Here is a 24,290-nt window from a genome sequence, read left to right as displayed (position 1 = left end):
TTCTAAATCTTTATTAGGTTACGCTTTCATCAAAGGACCTTATGTTCTGTTGTAATTACTTTTCACATCTTGGTGTAAGCACACTTTTTATACTCGGTTAAATAACAATAGACGCGTGTACGAATCGTATATAAGTAACCGCATTTGTAAAGCTTTTTCAATAATTTTTCGATTACAAACTAAGTTGGTATAACTTTCTTTAAAAGCTTGCTCGCGCGTATCGTATGTCGTTCATCAGATAACACAATCTCTGTTGAGACAACATAGGGAAATCTAAAATAAAATATAACTGTTGTTCAATTGAGCAAATCTACCAAGAAAATGTATTAATTGCAGTTTGCCTGTGAATTTTTAAGTACTGTATATATTTAAATTCAATCAGATCCTAACTATGCTATTTATACAATCACTTACATTGCTTCTTATGCTTGAAAAATGTAAGTTGCAGTTGTATAACAGTCTTTTCAACTACTTTTATTTACGATAAGTTTTTGACAAATTTCCTCAAAACTATGTAAGACCCCTTGTGAAACGTCATCGCTTCTGCATGCATTGTGTGCCATTTATTAAGGCTGGCAACATTGCCTCCAGTATAGCAAGTAATTTGTCACTGATTTGTATTAAAGTTTTAATCTGCGGCTCTATTAGCATAAATAAATGCTAATAGAAACACGTACATTGATGCATTTGAGCAGGAAAACAATGCATGAAGGCATAGCTTTTGTTTTGGATAACGTTTTCCCGGGGGACTCTGTTAAAGTCATTATTTTAGTTACTCAACCAAGTGCGAAACGTATTCCATCAGGCATGAACAATAAATTAACATGCTTTATTTTTGGAAAACTCGCTTTAGATGTCAAACGAAAACAATCACTGTTAACAAAAAGACAATACAACAAGTCGCAGTCCAGAAGTTTCGCGCAGAACTTCAGTAACCTAGCAGCCCGCCCTTTATTTCTTCTGCCTAAATTTTCGGTTTAAAAGTCTTCTTGTTTTGATTTACACAAGTGTAGTCACATACTGAGTAGATCTGCTACAGATCAGCACGGAGAGGCGAGTGATTTTAACGAGTCTTCAGTCAGGGAAATATATTCAATATATGTTTGGAATGTAGCTGATGAACGTAAAAATAACTGTTTGGTCGCAGTTGGTCAGATATTATAACTGACCGGCAACTGATCATATCACAGATATCACGGCATATTTCGCAGGAAGTTATAGCGCCGGTCTTCAGTGAATAAGCGATATGGATAACCCTGGACAATTTACACAGCAGATAGCAGGCAAGCAGGAGAAGGATTCATCGGACCATAAAGAACCGCTACAAAATCGACATGAAGAGAAAATTAAAGCACTCCGCTCGAAAATGAATCAACACATGAACAACAATTGCCGTGACCTTGAACGTAGCGACGAGGACGCTTTTCTGTTAATCTTCCTACGAGCACGCAGATATCAAGTGGAAGAATCATTTCAACTTTTGTGCAACTACTTTAAATTCCGCACCAAAAATGTCGCCGTTTTTCAAAACCTCTCAGCTTGGCATTTACATCATGTTATAGAAGACGGTTTTCCCTGCGTTCTACCCTACACCAATCAGAATGGAGCGAAAATGATTATAATTTTCGCTGGAAGTTGGGACAGCGAAACTTACGGCACAGAAGAAATTTTGAAGGGTTTTATTATGAGTATGGAACGCTTAATCGAGGACGATGACACTCAACTAAATGGAATTGTAGTTATCGCTGATTTTTCGGGCTGGACTGCCACTCACGCTTCCAATTTGTCCTTGTCGTTTATTCGACAAGTCTTCGCAATGTTCCAGGTGAGTCTACAAGGGACATAAGGTATCAAGGTGAAATATAACGGTATCCGGTGTAAGGCAATGCATTTCGTGTTTTGCGGTTCAAAGCAGTTTGGGGGAAGTTAGGAATGTTCTACAGAGTCATTAATTAAATATTCAATCATTTTTTAATTATCGACATTTTGATTGAAAAAATAATTGCGTGTTTTTTATTGATTGCAAGACTGGTTAATCGGCAGAAGGGTAAAATGTTTTGGCCAATACAGTGAAATCCCGCGAGTAAGAACCTAGTTTTTCCAGGTTAGCCTAAACAGGTTCTTACATAAATGGTAGTTAACAGGTTCTTATTTTCTGAGGAAAAATTTACATTGCTGCTAATAGAACTTTTAGTGATATTTGTATAAAATTTGCATACCACACAAGTGTTTATGTTAAAATGAAGTACTAATCATTCAGAACATGACATTGTATACACGTACAGTAGCGACGCAAGCACAAGCGCAAGGATAACAGCTCTAAATCTCCGTGAAAAAGGCTTCGACTCAAGCAAAAGCACAATTAAACGCGTTGCATTTGGATGCTTGTGCTTGTGCTTGCCGCGAGCGAGGATCAAAATTTGTCCATTTTGCGTGATCGCGCTTGTGCTTGAATCGCTAGCGAAAAATAGGCTTAAAGTCTTGTCCAGCCTTATTTTCCCAAAAGTAAACATTTTAAATCAATTTTAGAAAATAAGAACCTATATTTTAAATTTTAGGCTAAATAGGTTCTTATAAAATTGGGTCTAATATAAAATTTTAGCCTATAAACAGGTTCTTAAATGTTAGCTTCTTACTCGCAGGTTTTACTGTATTTCAAATAGCAGAGCTAGTTTTATTTTCTTCAGTGCAAGTACTATAACGTTAGGAAACTGAAGGCATCAGACATGCCAAGTAGTTTCATTCTTCTTTGCGTGGTCATCTGCATCCAAACTTTTTATTTATTTATTTATTTTTTTTAGCACTCGGGCACTTTATAGTACTTGTGTACTTTGGTTTTCTGTGTCTGAACACGACGCTATTTTTTGCCGGTGCTCAGGTACCAGTGCTCGGGCACTAAGTGTGAACACGGCCCTTAAATTAAAAGTGGCCGAGGTGATCGTATCGCAGCCTTATGCTCCACTAACAAGAGCGAAGAGGATGAGTGAGGGGGTGATTGTCTTGGTAACTCGTAGGGACGAAAATGAATTTGAGCCACACATAAAGCGACCCGGATTCTGGTACCTTTTAGGGGTTCCTTTCGAAATTTCTCACAAATACCCCCATCTTATATGCTAGACCTCCCTCCTTCGAGGTTATAGTATGACTAAAAAACAAGTTTATTGTCCACTGCTTTTGACCACGTATGTGAAATTCTCTGTCTTGATGAAAAATCTAAATTTAATATTGAAGACTAGTAACTACAATTCATGGTTGTATTGTCGTTTTTAGGATCATTACCCCGCAAGATTTGTTGGATTCCATTTCGTGAACGAACCCTGGTATTTGAAAGCTGCATTAACTTTACTGAAACCCTTCATACAAGAAAAGATGTGGAAAAGGGTGAGTTGCTATCGCAGTCCTAGTTAGGCTTGCACTGGCCATTCTTCAGGAATCCCGTTAATCGGGATTCTCTAACTTTTCAGGGAGATTTTGAGAAACAGGTTTTTGAACTACCCCAGGTAAGAAAGGGACGCCTGAGAGCCGGTATGGAAACAAAGGGTCGAAAGAAAAGGAAGAAAAAAACATCGCCCGGGAATCTACGGTGTTTTATCTCTTGAAGGGAAAAGAGTGCTGAAGATTATTTTAACCGATGCCTATGTGGCCCAGGTTTGATTCTGACCCGGTATATATGGGTTGAGTTTGTTGTTGGTTCTTGTCCTTGCTCTGAAGGGTTTTTTTCCGGGTTCTCCGGTTTTCCTCCCTCCTGAAAACGAGCATTTCCAAACTTTGATTTTACCTGGATAGAGGAGCCGCATGAAATCCAACCCGAGCTGCATCCTAACGCGCTTATAACGAAGGGAGGAGGACTGGAGCGGAAGGTGGGTCTCCAATAAGTGTGTGCGTACGTGGTGGAGGGTTTCTCTCAAGATCCACCACTGTGTAGTAGCGTCTCTTATTTTTAAGAGACATTACTCGGGTTTCTGTAGTAATAGCACTCAGTTATCATCCAATCAACTGGAGGACAACAGCGCACGCAGACAACGCTGGATAATCAACGCTGATTGATCATTTTTAAATTTAAGATCTTATTTCGAATACAGATTTTTTTAAATTAGTTTAGATAGATAGATAGATAAACTTTATTAATGTGTCAAGGCCACATAGCCTGGGAAAATCCCATACTAATTTGGGGACACAATTAATAGGTCCTGATAAGTAACTTCTTGGATATAGATTTTGTTATGAAATTTAGCGATATAAAATCACGACGTTTCGACCTCTCCGAGGTCATTTTCAAGTGCGAATAAAAATATAAAATTAGCATAAATATATTAAAAATAGTAAAATAGGCAAAATTGTCACGAACGCTGAAATGCAATAAAATATGTAAAAATAAGTGACAAAATATTAATGAAGTTAAAAAGGGTTAAAAACTTAAAAATACAGAAACAATAAGAGTAATTAAAAAGAAAAAACCGACCTAAACAAATAGTTTTGCGCGGATGGAATCGCATTGTTTGTTCAGAGTTGGTTTCAGTTCTTTGATAAAAAACATTTCATAAATAAGGCAGTCAAACTTGTTCTGACACTTCTTCAAAATTCTAAAAAACTGCGCAATGTCATCTGGGGCCATACCGTGTTGTTCCTTGAGGTGATTATGGCCGATCCCTTGTGTTCTTCAATTCGTTGGTGAAGATGTCGGCACGTGTATCCGACATACCCTGCATCACACAGGTTACACTGAAAATTATACACAACGCATTGTTGATTCACAAGGGGTGGCTTGTCTTCCCTCACTTTGATTTCATCCTTGATTTTCCGACTCGTGTACACGGGGCTGATGTCTACCTTGATCTTCCGGCTGAGGTCTCCAAGTTGTCTGCGGACCGAATTTGCAGATTTCTGGTCTTTGAAAGGCAGCACGATTCTGATTGGGTCTTGCTTCTCAAGATCGTTTTGTTGGGTAGGTGCACCCTCGGACACTTTAGACTCAATAAATTGACGGATGGTAGACTGTACAAGTTCTTCTGGGTAGCACAGACGGGAAAAGGTCACTTTGAGACGTTCACACTCTTGATGAAACAATTTCCACGAAGAAGAGAGCTTGAATGCACGGTTGAGCATGGTGTTCAATAGTGATCGTTTATATCTTACATCCACATGGCTATGATAGTGTAACAATAGCCCGGTGTCCGTAGGCTTTCGGTACACCTTCGTGTCTAGAAGGGATCGGCCATTGGTAATCACCTCAAGGAACAACACGGTATGGCCCCAGATGACATTGCGCAGTTTTTTAGAATTTTGAAGAAGTGTCAGAGCAAGTTTGACTGCCTTATTTATGAAATGTTTTTTATCAAAGAACTGAAACCAACTCTGAACAAACAATGCGATTCCATCCGCGCAAAACTATTTGTTTAGGTCGGTTTTTTCTTTTTAATTACTCTTATTGTTTCTGTATTTTTAAGTTTTTAACCCTTTTTAACTTCATTAATATTTTGTCACTTATTTTTACATATTTTATCGCATTTCAGCGTTCGTGACAACTTTGCCTATTTTACTATTTTTAATATATTTATGCTAATTTTATATTTTTATTCGCACTTGAAAATGACCTCGGAGAGGTCGAAACGTCGTGATTTTATATCGCTAAATTTCATAACAATTAATAGGTATTAAAAAAATATGTAAAAAGGGAATTTAAAAATACTTGAGCTATAAAATATTTGTGATAATCAGATATTAAAAATTATTTAAGTATATAAGAGTATTTTAATTGATAATTCGTTTCTTATATATTATTGTATATCGTAGGGTTTTTATTGTGTATCTTAGATTTTTTTAATACTTGTAAATAGGAGGGCCACGAGTTTGTTAGCTTTATAGCTATTAAGTGCTACCCTCTATAAATAAAGACGTTACTTACTTACTTACCTACCAAGAAATAATTATAATCTCTTCGCTTCCCTTTTTGATTTCTTTCCTTGCTTTTTGTAGATTCATGTTCATGGTAACAACATGGCGACTCTTCACGACCACTGCCACCAAGACATTCTTCCAGCGGAGTTTGGAGGAAACAAACCAGCGGTGAACCGTGAATACTGGGCACGAATACTGCTGGATTCCGAGAGAACGAACGGTGGTCACGTGTACGGAGAGAACCCATTTAAATGGTCACTCAATCTTGACATGGGTGAAGAAGAAATCCCTCACGTGATAACAACGTGATAAGAGGTCACGTGTATGGAGAGAACCTGTAAAATTATCTCAAATCATGTTGACGTCAAAAACAGCTTCCAACAAATTGAACAAAACCCAGAGAAAACAGAAGTTAATATGCAGTAATGAGAAGAACGGATCAAATTAGTTTTGAACTACACACAACACGCTTCCAAGCTTTTTTCCCAGGAAAATTTGATCTGTAAAATCTTACAGGGTACAGTCTGAACATACCAGTTAAAAATCAGATTTTAGGTAACAAATCAGCAAATCAGACGGATGCTTTGCGCAATGTTCACATCCATTTCTTTGTACGATGAGGACAAGCACTACGAACGCTTTGTACATGTTGCACATACGCCGACTACCAAGTTTATTTTTACTTTTTACACTTTCATCTCGTAACAGCGTAATTGGGAAATTTCTTAGCTTTAAGTTTGCTTATAAACAAAAATCGCGGAAGGGAATGATAGGTAGCTGGAAATCTTCCCTCTTTCCATTTCTCTCATCAGTCTCATGGCTTCACCGTTCAACTGCCAGCTACGATGGGTATTTAGTTTTTACAGTTGCTTTTTATACAGGGGGGGGGGGGGGGGGGGGGGGGCTGGTTAGGGTCTCCTAAATCTTAAGCACTAGCCAAAAGGCAACGCACGTGGACGCAAGTTCAACTTGCGTACAAGTTTGCAAAAAGTCATTTAAAATGCTACGAGGCACTGCAATTCAGTATTTGAAGTAAACTGCAAAAATGCGTTGACTTGCGTTGGGTGGCCAAACGGTGAAAAAATTGCGTTAACTTAAGTGCAAATTTGATCTCGATCAAAGTGAACGCAAGTCAACGCAAGTGCACGCAAGTCCTGGCCAAACGGAGTCGCAAGTGGACGCACGTTTTTGAACTTGCGTCTACTTGCGTTGCCGTCTGGTCAGGGCTTTAGAGAGCTTGTTCGCAGGCTAATAAGGCTGTTGAAGGGTAGCTACAAACAATGAGAATAAAGCAACTTCTTCCAGTTTTATTTTGTTGTATTTTCATTCTCTTAACACTGTGTACTTAACAAGTAGTAATCAAAGATTAGAGGAGTGCGTTTGACCTAGCATGGACACCACTGTGGCGAAGAGGATAAGTGGGAGAGAGGTCGCCGTTCTTTTGGCTCGTCACGCAATTTTTTTGGAGGACAGATTGTGCACAGAGCCAAACGAACGTGTCTGCGTATATGTAGATGAGTGAGTGAATTTGACAGGATAACCTCTATGAGTAGGATAAATTGGAATTTGTCTTTTATTCCTTAAGATGGCCTGTGCCTGCGAATGGGCTATCTGATCGTTATTTGGATTTTACAAAAGCCATTCAAACTAGTTCCATTTGGCTGAATTTTCAAGCCCAAAAGGTACATTTGTCATTCACATACCAGTAAATACTGTGTACAGTGGAACCCCGCTTAACGGACACCCGCTTAATACGGACACCCCGGTATTACGGACAGTTTCGTTGGTCCCGACGAAAACCTCGTACATTTTCTCTAAAAATAACCCGCTTAATACGGACACCCGTTAATACGACCCCGCTTTACGGACAACGTTTATCTGTTGACTGTTAATTTTTACTGTCGCGTTTATTTGCTAACTTGAAGACATTGGACCCTGGTCAAATAAAGACAGCATTCGACGAATTCTAAAAAGGAACAACAGTCAAGGTTTTCTGACTGCTGTTCCTATTTAAAAGTTTCACTTTCTTTGCTTTTTGTTTCAGCTATAGCTTGTTCTCTTCTTCGGTCCTTTGCTTGCCACTAACAGCAACAGCCTCGGTTCATATTGCTGGTTATTATCAACGTCTAGTAATTGTTCGAGTAAATCCACGTGCAGCATTTTCAAAAAAATCCACTGTTGAAATTATTAACGTTTAGTTCGAGTGTCTGACTAGATCATAAGAGTTTTGTAAAACTATTAATTAAGAGATAGTTTATAGTTTGCATTTGCTACAGTTACAGTACAATTATATAACGTTTTGTTGCCGTTAAAACGTTTGTTTTCGTCTTTGTGTCGATAAAACATGTATAAATGACTTTTTTCTGAGACCCCGCTTAATATGGACACCCCGTTAATATGGACAATTTGACCTGTCCCCTTGGTGTCCGTATTAACAGGGTTTCACTGTACCTAACAACACCGCTGAATTCAGTCAACTAGTGGTGACAAAAATACAAAGACAACTCAACGTCAAGTTGACAAAGGTTCTACCTTGCGAAAAGGGAAAAACTATACATTTATAGGGTTTAAACTCAAAGGTGAGTTATATTCTATATACATTTTATACAGTGGAGCTAGAAAACTTAAAACGTTATATAAGAGTACCGTAATGATTCGATTTAGCGCCCTCCTTCAAATAAGCGCCCCCTTCCGAATAAACGCCCCCCTTCGAATGTGTTTTTGTAAATAAGCGCCCCTATTCCAATAAGCGCCCCCATTCTAATTAGCGCCCCCGTTCTTATAAGCACCCCTATTCTAATTAATAAATAAGTGCCCCTATTGTGGATAACTGCCCATACTGAAGTCATTGACGTCAACTACATAAACTCCTGACTGTTCGCCGTACAGTTCATGTATATATTTACTGCTAAAATGAACAATTATTTTAAAAGTAACTGAACTTTAAACAATTTCTAACTGTTACAGTTTCTGTTATTGTTAGATACATTTGGTTGTTTCTCAAGAAATTAAATAAGCGCCCTGTCCCGAATAAGCGCCCTGTCTCGAATAAGCGCCCTCCCTCGAGGTGCCAAAAGTAAATAAGCGCCCCGGGCGCTAAATCGAATCATTACGGTACTTGAAGAAAGCTCTTCTTTTCGTTTACACGTGTTTAGCTCTCTTCGCTGCAATCTCTCTCTCTGTTCCAAACTCGTAGTATTGAGGAGCCAGCTTGTACAGCCATGACGGATCAATCTTGGTGACGTCTCGCATGTACTCCTTGGAGGTCTGAAGCACTTCATGGTACACAACCCACTGTGGTGGTGTTTCAGTGTAAAGAACTGATGTTGGGTGGATATACAATGGGTGGTCATCTCGCACTGTGCGATAACATCCTAAAGGATGTAATCGGGCAGCATTAGCAAAGAACCCACTAACTACACACTGACAAATTGAATCAATGTCTCCATCGCAAGAGATCAGCGGAACTTTAAACTGCAAAAGGAGTTTCTTGAATTGCTCTCGGATTTTAACAGCATGACAGAGCCCTTTGTAATTCAAGAAATTCTCGTGACACCACTTGGAACTCTTCTTGTACTTCAGAAAGGCCTCATAGACATTCAGTAGAGTAATGTGATCTCCTTCGTAAACAGAAAACTTCCTCTTAGCATTTTCTGCTGCAGCTTTCTGTCTGCTTGGACTGACGAAGATGTTCTGTATCTGCAGCATGGCAGCAATTGTTAGAATTTCCTCTGAACAACCAAACTCGCCTGATGACAAAAGCATTTTGGCGATCATTGGATCTGTGGGGAATTCTGCCATGTTGGTTCCCAGGGGGTCCACAAGCTTTCCATGTTGATCGACGGCTCCTAACGCGTACAAAAGCTCCAGCCCACGGATCATGCTCTGAGCAGGTGGACGAGCTGGGAAGTTGAAACGAAGAAGGTTGTCTATACCCAAGCACTTTAACTGCAGCATAACTGAGGCCATGTTGCATCTTTGCATTTCAGGCACTGTAGAGGGTTTAAGACCAAGGAAATCTTGCTCTGTATACAGCCTGTATACCTTTCCTGATCTCACACGACCTGCTCTGCCAGCACGTTGTTTTGCTGATGCCTGGGATACCGGCACCACCACTAAGCTTTCCACGCCTACTTTAGGAGAATAAGCACGCAGCTTCACAAACCCACAGTCAATGACGTACACAATGCCATTTATGGTGATAGATGCCTCAGCAATGTTTGTGGCAACTACCACCTTTCTTGTATTGTGTGGAGTTGGTTTAAAGACCAGCATCTGTTCTGTATGTGGAAGCCCACTGTACATGGAGAGAACTTTGAGATACTGAGATCCTTTGGGTAAGGCTCTAGCTCTCTCAATCAACTGTGAAACAACAGTTTCTACCTCCTCTTGACCTGTAACAAAGGCAAGAATGTCACCATGAGGTTCCTCTTTGTGTATACCCATGACAGTATCAACTGTCGCTTTTATGTAATCAGGAACAGGGCTTAGTGTGTAGTGGATGTCTACAGGGTAGGAGCGTCCTTTCACTGACAAAATAGCAGCAGTGTCTTTGCTACGATCACTTGTGATGTTCATGTTGAAAAAATCTCTGAACATCTCTGCATCAAGTGTGGCTGAGGAAACAATAATCCTGAGATCCTTTCGCTTCTTCTTGATCTTCTTTAAGAGCCCTATCATGATGTCTGTGTGAAGCGTTCTCTCATGAGCCTCGTCTAACATGATCACGCTGTACTGCGACAACAGAGGGTCACTCATGGTCTCCCTTAGTAACACACCATCTGTGACAAATTTCATGCGTGTAATATCTGGATTACAGCAGTCATCAAATCGAATTGAAAAGCCCACTTCTTCTCCTATAAATGATCCCCTTTCCTCAGCTACTCTGGTTGCTACTGTAACAACAGCCACTCTGCGAGGCTGTGTAATGCAAACTTTCCACTTTCCAGCTGTCCAACCACTCTCGTGTAAATACTGAGGAATCTGTGTAGATTTTCCACACCCTGTTTCTCCTACAACGATCACAGTCTCGTATTTTTCAAGCAGATACAATTATCGACATTTTGATTAAAAAATAATAATTGTAGTTTAATTGTATGTTTTTAAACCAAATTGGTTACAAAGCTGGTTCTTTGGCAGTAGGGAAAAATTTATTAGCAAATTATTCAACTAGCAGAGCTTGTCTTCTTTAGAGCTTCAAATGGTGAACAGTATAATTTTCAGTCGGGCTGTAGGCGTGTGTTTACTGGTTTGCAAGGCCATTTTAAGTACAAGCGAGATCAATTATGTCTCTACATTTTGAATGCTCAAATGACTGGAGTGTAGCCAAGGGAGACTTAGGCTGTGTTCCGGCACACTTTGTGCCTGGACACGTTGCCTGAGTACGATTCTCGCGAGGCACAAGTGTGAACATACTATTTTTCAAGTACCCAAGCCATAATTTGAGCACATGTACAGGGTCACGACCTTGTACTCCGGCACTTACAGCAAGGCGCCCAAAAGTGTGACCACTTTTAATTTATTCACATTCTTTCGTGCAGATTTAATCCAATCAAAAGCCGTGGATAGCTCGCAGTTGACTTCTGATTGGATTAAATCTGCACGAAAGAATGTGAATAAATTAAAAGTGGTCACACTTTTGGGCGCCTTGCTGTAATGGTACTTGGGTACTTTGGTTTTCTGTGTCTGAACACGACGCTTTTCGGCCGGTTCTCGGGTTCCAGTGCTCGGGCACTAAGTGTGAACACGGCCTTAAATTCAAAAGTGACTGAGATGATCGTATCGCAGCCTTATGCTCCACTAACAAGAGCGAAGAGGATGAGTGAGGGGGTGATTGTCTTGGTAACTCGTAGGGACGAAAATGAATTTGAGCCACACATATAGCGACCCGGATTCTGGTACCTTTTAGGGGTTCCTTTCGAAATTTCTCACAAATTCCCCCATCTTATATGCTAGACCTCCCTCCTTCGAGGTTATAGTATGACTAAAAAACAAGTTTATTGTCCACTGCTTTTGACCACGTATGTGAAATTCTCTGTCTTGATGAAAAATCTAAATTTAATATTGAAGACTAGTAACTACAATTTCTACAATTCATGGTTGTATTGTCATTTTAGGATCATTACCAGGCAAGATTTGTTGGATTCCATTTCGTGAACGAACCCTGGTATGTGAAAGCTGCATTAACTTTACTGAAACCCTTCATACAAGAAAAGATGTGGAAAAGGGTGAGTTGATATGAGTCCTAGTTAGGTTTGCACAAGCCATTCTTTTAACATTTCTTTAACTGGGTTTTCTAACTTTTCAGGGGAGATACTTTAGAAATTGATCTTTAAACTGCCCCATGTAAGAAAGAAACGCCTGAGAACTTAACTAAGCCGACATGAAAACAAAGGGAAAGAAAACTTATCGCCCGGGAATCTACTGTGTTTTAACTTGAAGGGAAACTGAAGAGTGTAGCTGGTAAGATTTTGTTGCGAGTACTTTCGTTTCCGTCCAGCTTCGCCACCGAAACCAGTCAAACCAAAGCACTCGTGTGAAATATCCCACCAGCTACGGACGCTAGAGTTAGCGTTATCTGAAAGAATCCATACTGATGACTGGAAGTGTGTAGCAGTAGCAGACCGCAGCGCGCTCAAAACGGCAGGGGACTGGGGTGGAGGTGATTCTTCCAATAGAAGTGTGTGTCGGGGGTGGGTGGGGGGCTCTCCTCAGAAGTAGCGTCGCTGTCGAGGATTTCTGTTGTACTAACATTTCACTTAGGTATCATCATCCAATCAGCTGAAGGTAAACGGCGCGCACGTCAACACTGGAATAGACTGCTACTAGTTTCTCTTTTGCCCTCAAGTCTTGGGGTCGAACGCCGCTGAAAATAATGAGCGCTCTCTCGTTCGCTATTTTCGCGTTGGTCCTGCTGGATTTTAGAGCGAAAGGGAGACTGCTTGTAACCTAACGCCGGAAGAGGGTATTCCTATAAAAAAAAGTAATGTTCTTACTTTCCTGACTGATTTCTTCCCTTACTTTCTGTAGATTCATGTTCATGGTAACAACATGGCGACTCTTCACGACCACTGCCACCAAGACATTCTGCCAGCGGAGTTTGGAGGAAACAAACCAGCGGTAAACCGTGAATACTGGGCACAAATACTGCTGGATTCCGAGAGAACGAACGGTGGTCACGTGTACGGGGAGAACCCATTTAAATGGTCACTCAATCTTGACATGGATGAAGAAGACATCCCTCACGTGATAACAACGTGATAAGAGGTCACGTGCATGGAGAGAACCTGTAAAATTCTCTCAAATCATGTTGGCGTCAAAAGCAGCTTCCAAATCCAACAAAACCCAGAGAAAACAGAAGTTAATATGCAGCAATGAGAAACACAGGTCTAAATAGTTTTGAACTACACACCACACGCTTCCAAGCTTTCCCCCCAAAAAAACTGATCTGTAAAATCTTTTGTAGGGTAGACTGTGCATACCAATCAAAAATCAGATTTTAAGGTAACAAATCAACAAATTCGATGGATACTTTGCGCTATGTTAACGTCCATTCCTTTGTAGACGTGTACAATGAGGATTTCATTTGACAAGCACTAAGAACGCTTTGTACATTTTTTTAACACTTTCATCTTGCAACAGTGTACTTGGGAAATTTCTAAGCTTTTAGTTTGCGCATTAAATCGGAATGATAGGTAGCTGGAAATCCTTCCTATTCCCCATTCCTCTTATGGCTTCGCCGTTCAACCGCCAGCAACGAAGGGCATTTAGCTTTGAGTAACTTTGTTATAAAATTTTTAATGTATTTCTCTTAATCACAGAGAGAAGTTCGGTTTCTAGTTCTTAAAATAACGCAACTGAAACTATCTCACAAAAGTTAACAGGGCTGTGTCCGAACGAGCAGAATATTATTTTGGTATACGGTAATGTATACGAGCTTAGCTTTGTTTTCCAGACACCTAATTCCCGTCAGTAGGCGCAAAAGGCCATGGCCTGCAAGCAAGCTCCATTAGAGGTTGTGGATCAGGGTCCCCTACCTTTAAGAGGGCTTGTTGGCAGGCAAATAAGGCTGTTGAAGGGTAGCTACCAACAATGAGAATAAAGCAATTTCTTCCAGTTTTATTTTGTTGTATTTTCATTCTCTTAACACTGTGTACTTAACAAGTAGTAATCAAAGATTAGAGGAGTGCGTTTGACCTAGCATGGACACCACTGTGGCGAAGAGGATAAGTGGGAGAGAGGTCGCCGTTCTTTTGGCTCGTCACGCAATTTTTTTGGAGGACAGATTGTGCACAGAGCCAAACGAACGTGTCTGCGTATATGTAGATGAGTGAGTGAATTTGACAGGATAACCTCTATGAGTAGGATAAATTGGAATTTGTCTTTTATTCCTTAAGATGGCCTGTGCCTGCGAATGGGCTATCTGATCGTTATTTGGATTTTACAAAAGCCATTCAAACTAGTTCCATTTGGCTGAATTTTCAAGCCCAAAAGGTACATTTGTCATTCACATACCAGTAAATACTGTGTACAGTGGAACCCCGCTTAACGGACACCCGCTTAATACGGACACCCCGGTATTACGGACAGTTTCGTTGGTCCCGACGAAAACCTCGTACATTTTCTCTAAAAATAACCCGCTTAATACGGACACCCGTTAATACGACCCCGCTTTACGGACAACGTTTATCTGTTGACTGTTAATTTTTACTGTCGCGTTTATTTGCTAACTTGAAGACATTGGACCCTGGTCAAATAAAGACAGCATTCGACGAATTCTAAAAAGGAACAACAGTCAAGGTTTTCTGACTGCTGTTCCTATTTAAAAGTTTCACTTTCTTTGCTTTTTGTTTCAGCTATAGCTTGTTCTCTTCTTCGGTCCTTTGCTTGCCACTAACAGCAACAGCCTCGGTTCATATTGCTGGTTATTATCAACGTCTAGTAATTGTTCGAGTAAATCCACGTGCAGCATTTTCAAAAAAATCCACTGTTGAAATTATTAACGTTTAGTTCGAGTGTCTGACTAGATCATAAGAGTTTTGTAAAACTATTAATTAAGAGATAGTTTATAGTTTGCATTTGCTACAGTTACAGTACAATTATATAACGTTTTGTTGCCGTTAAAACGTTTGTTTTCGTCTTTGTGTCGATAAAACATGTATAAATGACTTTTTTCTGAGACCCCGCTTAATATGGACACCCCGTTAATATGGACAATTTGACCTGTCCCCTTGGTGTCCGTATTAACAGGGTTTCACTGTACCTAACAACACCGCTGAATTCAGTCAACTAGTGGTGACAAAAATACAAAGACAACTCAACGTCAAGTTGACAAAGGTTCTACCTTGGGAAAAGGGAAAACCGTACAGTTCATGTATATATTTACTGCTAAAATGAACAATTATTTTAAAAGTAACTGAACTTTAAACAATTTCTAACTGTTACAGTTTCTGTTATTGTTAGATACATTTGGTTGTTTCTCAAGAAATTAAATAAGCGCCCTGTCCCGAATAAGCGCCCTGTCTCGAATAAGCGCCCTCCCTCGAGGTGCCAAAAGTAAATAAGCGCCCCGGGCGCTAAATCGAATCATTACGGTACTTGAAGAAAGCTCTTCTTTTCGTTTACACCTGTTTAGCTCTCTTCGCTGCAATCTCTCTCTCTGTTCCAAACTCGTAGTATTGAGGAGCCAGCTTGTACAGCCATGACGGATCAATCTTGGTGACGTCTCGCATGTACTCCTTGGAGGTCTGAAGCACTTCATGGTACACAACCCACTGTGGTGGTGTTTCAGTGTAAAGAACTGATGTTGGGTGGATATACAATGGGTGGTCATCTCGCACTGTGCGATAACATCCTGAAGGATGTAATCGGGCAGCATTAGCAAAGAACCCACTAACTACACACTGACAAATTGAATCAATGTCTCCATCGCAAGAGATCAGCGGAACTTTAAACTGCAAAAGGAGTTTCTTGAATTGCTCTCGGATTTTAACAGCATGACAGAGCCCTTTGTAATTCAAGAAATTCTCGTGACACCACTTGGAACTCTTCTTGTACTTCAGAAAGGCCTCATAGACATTCAGTAGAGTAATGTGATCTCCTTCGTAAACAGAAAACTTCCTCTTAGCATTTTCTGCTGCAGCTTTCTGTCTGCTCGGGCTGACGAAGATGTTCTGTATCTGCAGCATGGCAGCAATTGTTAGAATTTCCTCTGAACAACCAAACTCGCCTGATGACAAAAGCATTTTGGCGATCATTGGATCTGTGGGGAATTCCGCCATGTTGGTTCCCAGGGGGTCCACAAGCTTTCCATGTTGATCAACGGCTCCTAACGCGTACAAAAGCTCCAGCCCACGGATCATGCTCTGAGCAGGTGGACGAGCTGGGAAGTTGAAACGAAGAAGGTTGTCTATACCCAAGCACTTTAACTGCAGCATAACTGAGGCCATGTTGCATCTTTGCATTTCAGGCACTGTAGAGGGTTTAAGACCAAGGAAATCTTGCTCTGTATACAGCCTGTATACCTTTCCTGATCTCACACGACCTGCTCTGCCAGCACGTTGTTTTGCTGATGCCTGGGATACCGGCACCACCACTAAGCTTTCCACGCCTACTTTAGGAGAATAAGCACGCAGCTTCACAAACCCACAGTCAATGACGTACACAATGCCATTTATGGTGATAGATGCCTCAGCAATGTTTGTGGCAACTACCACCTTTCTTGTATTGTGTGGAGTTGGTTTAAAGACCAGCATCTGTTCTGTATGTGGAAGCCCACTGTACATGGAGAGAACTTTGAGATACTGAGATCCTTTGGGTAAGGCTCTAGCTCTCTCAATCAACTGTGAAACAACAGTTTCTACCTCCTCTTGACCTGTAACAAAGGCAAGAATGTCACCATGAGGTTCCTCTTTGTGTATACCCATGACAGTATCAACTGTCGCTTTTATGTAATCAGGAACAGGGCTTAGTGTGTAGTGGATGTCTACAGGGTAGGAGCGTCCTTTCACTGACAAAATAGCAGCAGTGTCTTTGCTACGATCACTTGTGATGTTCATGTTGAAAAAATCTCTGAACATCTCTGCATCAAGTGTGGCTGAGGAAACAATAATCCTGAGATCCTTTCGCTTCTTCTTGATCTTCTTTAAGAGCCCTATCATGATGTCTGTGTGAAGCGTTCTCTCATGAGCCTCGTCTAACATGATCACGCTGTACTGCGACAACAGAGGGTCACTCATGGTCTCCCTTAGTAACACACCATCTGTGACAAATTTCATGCGTGTAATATCTGGATTACAGCAGTCATCAAATCGAATTGAAAAGCCCACTTCTTCTCCTATAAATGATCCCCTTTCCTCAGCTACTCTGGTTGCTACTGTAACAACAGCCACTCTGCGAGGCTGTGTAATGCAAACTTTCCACTTTCCAGCTGTCCAACCACTCTCGTGTAAATACTGAGGAATCTGTGTAGATTTTCCACACCCTGTTTCTCCTACAACGATCACAGTCTCGTATTTTTCAAGCAGATACAATTATCGACATTTTGATTAAAAAATAATAATTGTAGTTTAATTGTATGTTTTTAAACCAAATTGGTTACAAAGCTGGTTCTTTGGCAGTAGGGAAAAATTTATTAGCAAATTATTCAACTAGCAGAGCTTGTCTTCTTTAGAGCTTCAAATGGTGAACAGTATAATTTTCAGTCGGGCTGTAGGCGTGTGTTTACTGGTTTGCAAGGCCATTTTAAGTACAAGCGAGATCAATTATGTCTCTACATTTTGAATGCTCAAATGACTGGAGTGTAGCCAAGGGAGACTTAGGCTGTGTTCCGGCACACTTTGTGCCTGGACACGTTGCCTGAGTACGATTCTCGCGAGGCACAAGTGTGAACATACTATTTTTCAAGTACCCAAGCCATAATTTGAGCACATGTACAGGGTCACGACCTTGTACTCCGGCACTTACAGCAAGGCGCCCAAAAGTGTGACCACTTTTAATTTATTCACATTCTTTCGTGCAGATTTAATCCAATCAAAAGCCGTGGATAGCTCGCAGTTGACTTCTGATTGGATTAAATCTGCACGAAAGAATGTGAATAAATTAAAAGTGGTCACACTTTTGGGCGCCTTGCTGTAATGGTACTTGGGTACTTTGGTTTTCTGTGTCTGAACACGACGCTTTTCGGCCGGTTCTCGGGTTCCAGTGCTCGGGCACTAAGTGTGAACACGGCCTTAAATTCAAAAGTGACTGAGATGATCGTATCGCAGCCTTATGCTCCACTAACAAGAGCGAAGAGGATGAGTGAGGGGGTGATTGTCTTGGTAACTCGTAGGGACGAAAATGAATTTGAGCCACACATATAGCGACCCGGATTCTGGTACCTTTTAGGGGTTCCTTTCGAAATTTCTCACAAATTCCCCCATCTTATATGCTAGACCTCCCTCCTTCGAGGTTATAGTATGACTAAAAAACAAGTTTATTGTCCACTGCTTTTGACCACGTATGTGAAATTCTCTGTCTTGATGAAAAATCTAAATTTAATATTGAAGACTAGTAACTACAATTTCTACAATTCATGGTTGTATTGTCATTTTAGGATCATTACCCGGCAAGATTTGTTGGATTCCATTTCGTGAACGAACCCTGGTATGTGAAAGCTGCATTAACTTTACTGAAACCCTTCATACAAGAAAAGATGTGGAAAAGGGTGAGTTGCTATCGCAGTCCTAGTTAGGCTTGCACTGGCCATTCTTCAGGAATCCCGTTGATAGGCCTTTCTCGATTATGCTAGTAAAACTGGCATTTAATGCTACTAGAAATTCTCGCATAAAGCCAAAAAAATGCTAAAATAATGCCTGATTTCCTTAAAAAATGCCACTTGATTTCCAAAAAATGCTTTATTTTATTTCAAACAAAACGTACAAACTTTCATATTATATGCTCATATCAACAACAGGTGATACTTAATAATTGTTTGTTTATAAAAAAAAATATTTATTTTTTTAAAAAGAAATAATTAATAAAAAAACACACACACAAGTAACACAACACAAGTACACAAGTAACACAACGCACAAACAGTCGAAACAGACAGAAAACAATCAAATTATGTAATCAAAATTGTGAAACTTTAGGATTATTTATCCTTCTGAGTTCTGAGTGCTGAAAATCTGGATCACAGTCATGAAAAGTGACAGAAAATGCTAGCAATTCTTTTTTGAAGAAAAAACGAAAAAAATGCTCGTTTTCCCAAAAAATGCCGAAAAAAATGCTAGCATAATCGAGAAAGGCCTACCCGTTAATCGGGATTCTCTAACTTTTCAGGGAGATTTTGAGAAACAGGTTTTTGAACTGCCCCAGGTAAGAAAGGGACGCCTGAGAGTCGGTATGGAAACAAAGGGTCAAAAGAAAAGGAAGAAAAAAACATCGCCCGAGAAATCTACGGTGTTTTATCTTGAAGGGAAAAGAGTGCTGAAGATTATTTTAACCGGCACCTGTGTGGCCCAGGTTTGATTCTGACCCGGTATATGTGGGTTGAGTTTGTTGTTGGTTCTTGTCCTTGTCTCTGAGGGTTTTTTGCCGGGTTCTCCGGTTTTTCCCCTCCTGAAAACCAGCATTTCCAAACTTCGATTTTACCTGGATAGAGGACCCGCATGAAATCCAACCCGAGCTGCATCCTAACGCGCTTATAACGAAGGGAGGAGAACTGGAGCGGAAGGTGGGTCTTCCAATAAGTGTGTGCGTACGTGGTGGAAGGATTCTCTCAAGATCCACCACTGTGTAGTAGCGTCTCTCATTTTTGAGAGACATTACTCGGGTTTCTGTAGTAATAGCACTCAGTTATCATCCAATCAACTGGAGGACAACAGCGCCCGCAGTCAACGCTGGATAGTGGGTACTCCTACCAAGAAATAATTATAATCTTCTTGCTTCCCTGACTGATTTCTTTCCTTGCTTTTTGTAGATTCATGTTCATGGTAACAACATGGCGACTCTTCACGACCACTGCCACCAAGACATTCTGCCAGCGGAGTTTGGAGGAAACAAACCAGCAGTAAACCGTGAATACTGGGCACGAATACTGCTGGACTCCGAGAGAACGAACGGTGGTCACGTGTACGGAGAGAACCCATTTAAATGGTCACTCAATCTTGACATGGATGAAGAAATCCCTCACGTGATAACAACGTGATTGGAGGTCACGTGTATGGAGAACCTGTAAATTCTCTCAGATCATGTTGGCGTCAAAAGCAGCTTCCAAACCCAACAAAACCCAGAGAAAACAGAAGTTAATATGCAGCAATGAGAAACACAGGTCTAAATAGTTTTGAACTACACACCACACGCTTCCAAGCTTTTTTCCCCAAGGAAATTGATCTGTAAAATCTTTTGTAGGGTACAGACTGTGCATACCAATCAAAAATCAGATTTTAAGGTAACAAATCAACAAATTCGACGGATACTTTGCGCTATGTTAACGTCCATTCCGTTGTAGACGTGTACAATGAGGATTTCATTCGACAAACACTAAGAACGCTTTGTACATTTTTTAACACTTTCATCTTGCATCAGTGTACTTGGGAAATTTCTAAGCTTTTAGTTTGCGCATTAAATCGAGGGAGGGAATGATAGATAGCTGAAAATCCTTCCTCTTCCCCATTCCTCTTATGGCTTCGCCGTTCAACCGCCAGCAACGAAGGGCATTTAGCTTTGAGTAACTTTGTTATACATTTTTTTTTTAAGTATTTCTCTCAATCACAGAGGGAAGTTCGGTTCCTTGTTCTTTAAATAACGCAACTGAAACTATTTCCCAAAAGTGAACAGGGCTTTGCCAGAACGAGCAGAATATTATTTTGGTATACGGTAATGTATACGAGCTTAGCTTTGTTTTCCAGACACCTAATTCCCGTCAGTAGGCGCATAAGGCCATGGCCTGCGAGCAAGCTCCATTAGAGATTGTGGGTCAGGGTCCCCTACCTCTAAGAGGGCTTGTTGGCAGGCTAATAAGGCTGTTGAAGGGTAGCTACCAACAATGAGAATAAAGCAACTTCTTCCAGTTTTATTTGGTTGCATTTTCATTTTCTTAACACTGTATACTTAACAAGTAGTAATCAAAGATTGCAGGAGAACGTTTGACCTAACATGGACACCACTGTGGCATAGAGGATGATGTTGGATCTTACATATTTCGCGCCCTTTCAGATCCCTTAGGAATTCTATTACATCATTAGCTTTTGCTTTTACTTTTATATTTAAATTCACGGCGTCGTTTAGTTAGTTTTCCGTCATAGTGTTGTACGAGCTGTAGCGCAGTTTTCTGCAGTTTTCGCCTGTTTTATACAGATAACCACTTTCGCGGCCACAGCGCCAAAAAAATGTAAGTTTGTTTATACTTCGTTTTCGCTACCTTGTAATTTGTGCTTTATAAGTTTCTTTATTTTGCTTTTCAGTTTAAACCTCGCTAAATACCTCGCTAAAGACCTCGCTAAAGACCTCGCTAAAGACCTCGCTAAAGACACTGAACTTCAATCTAAATATACTGTTTACCGTGTGAGAGTTTACTACTGTGTGGTTTACTGGTCGCGAGAATTTATTTCGCCTTATGGCAGCTACAGATAAGTTTGAGAGAGGTAGCTGTTCCTTTGGCTCGTCGCACAATTTTTTGGAGAAAAGCTTGTGTGACAGCCAAAGAACGTCTGTTTGCTTAAACGTAGATGAGTGAGTGAATTTGACAGGATATCCTCTATGAGAAGGATAAATTGGAATTTGTCTTTTATTCCTCAAAGAAGAGGTTTAATAAACTGCGAATAAAAATGTTGACTGTAGCAGTTCTTCAATAAGATGGCCTGTGCCTGCGAATGGGCTATCGGATCGTAATTTGGATTTTACAAAAGCCATTCAAACTAGTTCCATTTGGCTGAATTTTCAAGCCCAAAAGATACATTTGTACATTCACATACCAGTAAATACTGTGTACCTAACAACACCTATGAATTCAGTCAACTAGTGGTGACAAAAATATGAAGACAACTGAACGTCAATTTGACAAAGGTTCTACCTTGGGAAAAGGGAAAAACTATACATTTATAGGGTTTAAACTCAAAGGTGAGTTATATTCTATACATTTTATACCATTTCTGGGCAGAACCATTACCACTGTTTTTGAAATTCCTTCCTATACATTTTATACAGTGGAGCTAGAAAACTTAAAACGTTATATAAGAGTACTTGAAGAAAGCTCTTCTTTTCGTTTACACGTGTTTAGCTCTCTTCGCTGCAATCTCTCTCTCTGTTCCAAACTCGTAGTATTGAGGAGCCAGCTTGTACAGCCATGACGGATCAATCTTGGTGACGTCTCGCATGTACTCCTTGGAAGTCTGAAGCACTTCATGGTACACCACCCACTGCGGCGGTGTTTCAGTGTAAAGAACTGACGTTGGGTGGATATACAATGGGTGGTCATCTCGCACTGTGCGATAACACCCTGAAGGATGTAATCGGGCAGCATTAGCAAAGAACCCACTAACGACACACTGACAAATTGAATCAATATCTCCCTTGCAAGAGATCAGAGGAACTTTAAACTGCAAAAGGAGTTTCTTGAACTGCTCTCTGATTTTAACAGCATGACAGAGTCCCTTATAATTCAAGAAATTCTCGTGACACCACTTGGAACTCTTCTTGTACTTCAGAAAGGCCTCATAGACATTCAGTAGAGTAATGTGATCTCCTTCGTAAACAGAAAACTTCCTCTTAGCATTGTCTGCTGCAGCTTTCTGTCTGCTTGGACTGACGAAGATGTTCTGTATCTGCAGCATGGCAGCAATTGTTAGAATTTCCTCTGAACAACCAAACTCGCCTGATGACAAAAGCATTTTGGCGATCATTGGATCTGTGGGGAATTCCGCCATGTTGGTTCCCAAGGGGTCCACTAGCTTTCCATGTTGATCAACAGCTCCTAATGCATACAAAAGCTCCAGCCCACGGATCATGCTCTGAGCAGGTGGACGAGCTGGGAAGTTGAAACGAAGAAGGTTGTCTATACCCAAGCACTTTAACTGCAGCATCACAGAAGCCATGTTGCATCTTTGCATTTCAGGCACTGTAGAGGGTTTAAGACCAAGGAAATCTTGCTCTGTATACAGCCTGTATACCTTTCCTGATCTCACACGCCCTGCTCTGCCAGCACGCTGTTTTGCTGATGCCTGGGACACTGGCACTACCACTAAGCTTTCCACACCTACTTTAGGAGAATAAGCCCGCAGCTTCACAAACCCACAGTCAATAACATACACAATGCCATTTATGGTGATAGAAGCTTCAGCAATGTTTGTGGCAACTACCACCTTTCTTGTATTGTGTGGAGTCGGTTTGAAGACCAGCATCTGTTCTGTGTGTGGAAGCCCACTGTACATGGAGAGAACTTTGAGATACTGAGATCCTTTGCGTAAGGCCCTAGCTCTCTCAATCAACTGCGAAACAACAGTTTCTACCTCCTCTTGACCTGTAACAAAGGCAAGAATGTCACCATGAGGTTCCTCTTTGTGTATACCCATGACAGTATCAACTGTTGCTTTTATGTAATCAGGAACAGGGCTTAGTGTGTAGTGAATGTCTACAGGATAGGAGCGTCCTTTCACTGACAGTATCGCTGCAGTGTCCTTGCTGCAATCACTTGTGATGTTCGTGTTGAAAAAATCTCTGAACATCTCTGCATCAAGTGTGGCTGAGGAGACAATAATCCTGAGATCCTTTCGCTTCTTCTTGATCTTCTTTAAAAGCCCTATCATGATGTCTGTGTGGAGCGTTCTCTCATGAGCCTCGTCTAACACGATCACGCTGTACTGCGACAACAGAGGGTCACTCATGGTCTCCCTTAGTAACACACCATCTGTGACAAATTTCATGCGTGTAATATCTGGATTACAACAGTCATCAAATCGAATTGAATAGCCCACTTCTTCTCCTATAAATGATCCTCTTTCCTCAGCTACTCTGGTTGCTACTGTAACAACAGCCACTCTGCGAGGCTGTGTAATGCAAACTTTCCACTTTCCAGCTGTCCAACCACTCTCGTGTAAATACTGAGGAATCTGTGTAGATTTTCCACACCCTGTTTCTCCTACAACGATCACAGTCTCGTATTTTTCGAGCAGATACAAGATGTTTGTCCTGTGCATGAAAATTGGGAGCCTCTGTCTTTGAAGATTGATCGACAGGGAGCTGTTAGGATTATAGATGGCTGACTCAGAAGTATCGTCACTACTTACGGGCCTTTCGGTCGCGATACCACCGCTAGGTTTCTCCGTTTCTGGTTTCCAAAAACGTGGTTTCCAACTTTGAGCCATGTTAGCCGCCATCTTGATTTTACATCAGTAAACGAAAATTGTGAG

General features: G+C 40.8%; 3 protein-coding genes and 2 pseudogenes across 5 annotated transcripts; 2 read left to right on the top strand and 3 right to left on the bottom strand.

The window, feature by feature from the left end:
- Positions 1–723: 723 nt before the first annotated feature.
- LOC144664779 (clavesin-2-like) lies at positions 724–20,929 on the top strand. 2 transcript variants are annotated; one of them, XM_078525989.1, is made up of 3 exons: positions 724–1,825; positions 3,271–3,381; positions 5,977–7,208. In XM_078525989.1, exons 1-3 carry the CDS (start codon positions 1,247–1,249, stop codon positions 6,205–6,207), a joined length of 921 nt encoding a protein of 306 aa, XP_078382115.1. In that variant the 5' UTR covers positions 724–1,246; the 3' UTR covers positions 6,208–7,208. The 2 variants fall into 2 exon arrangements, with proteins under 2 accessions (XP_078382115.1, XP_078382116.1); XM_078525990.1 differs by lacking the exons at positions 3,271–3,381; positions 5,977–7,208 and adding exons at positions 18,494–18,604; positions 19,862–20,929 and having other exon boundaries at positions 733–1,825.
- Positions 8,456–10,947, bottom strand: LOC144666673 (putative ATP-dependent RNA helicase DHX35 pseudogene; annotated as a pseudogene).
- Positions 12,015–14,031, top strand: LOC144664834 (clavesin-2-like). The gene is made up of 2 exons (XM_078526057.1): positions 12,015–12,125; positions 12,928–14,031. The coding sequence occupies exons 1-2, from the start codon at positions 12,114–12,116 to the stop codon at positions 13,156–13,158; spliced, it is 243 nt and encodes an 80-aa protein (XP_078382183.1). The 5' UTR covers positions 12,015–12,113; the 3' UTR covers positions 13,159–14,031.
- LOC144666672 (putative ATP-dependent RNA helicase DHX35) lies at positions 15,503–17,426 on the bottom strand (the record flags this gene model as incomplete). The annotated part of the gene is made up of 1 exon (XM_078528061.1): positions 15,503–17,426. A coding segment is annotated over one exon (1,908 nt), but the record flags the coding sequence as incomplete, so codon positions are not given.
- Positions 20,930–20,936: 7 nt separating the features above from the next.
- On the bottom strand, positions 20,937–24,287 carry LOC144664673 (putative ATP-dependent RNA helicase DHX35 pseudogene; annotated as a pseudogene). Its single transcript, XR_013572838.1, has 2 exons — positions 21,391–24,287; positions 20,937–21,354 (listed from the first exon to the last, which is right to left on the bottom strand). The product of XR_013572838.1 is annotated as a putative ATP-dependent RNA helicase DHX35 pseudogene (transcript).
- Positions 24,288–24,290: the final 3 nt, after the last annotated feature.

The sequence above is a fragment of the Oculina patagonica genome, chromosome 9 (genome assembly GCF_052425735.1).
Source record: "Oculina patagonica isolate OP01 chromosome 9, crgOcupat, whole genome shotgun sequence".
Classification (NCBI taxonomy): domain Eukaryota; kingdom Metazoa; phylum Cnidaria; class Anthozoa; order Scleractinia; family Oculinidae; genus Oculina; species Oculina patagonica.
This window is presented reverse-complemented; position numbering and strand designations above follow the sequence as displayed.

Bases quoted from the DNA above. Each gene is read 5' to 3' on its own strand.
- LOC144664779 (XM_078525989.1), top strand. From the start codon at position 1,247: ATGGATAACCCTGGACAATTTACACAGCAGATAGCAGGCAAGCAGGAG. The intron at 1,826-3,270 runs GTGAGTCTACAA...TGTCGTTTTTAG, and splicing joins AAGTCTTCGCAATGTTCCAG to GATCATTACCCCGCAAGATT. The intron at 3,382-5,976 runs GTGAGTTGCTAT...TGCTTTTTGTAG, and splicing joins AAGAAAAGATGTGGAAAAGG to ATTCATGTTCATGGTAACAA.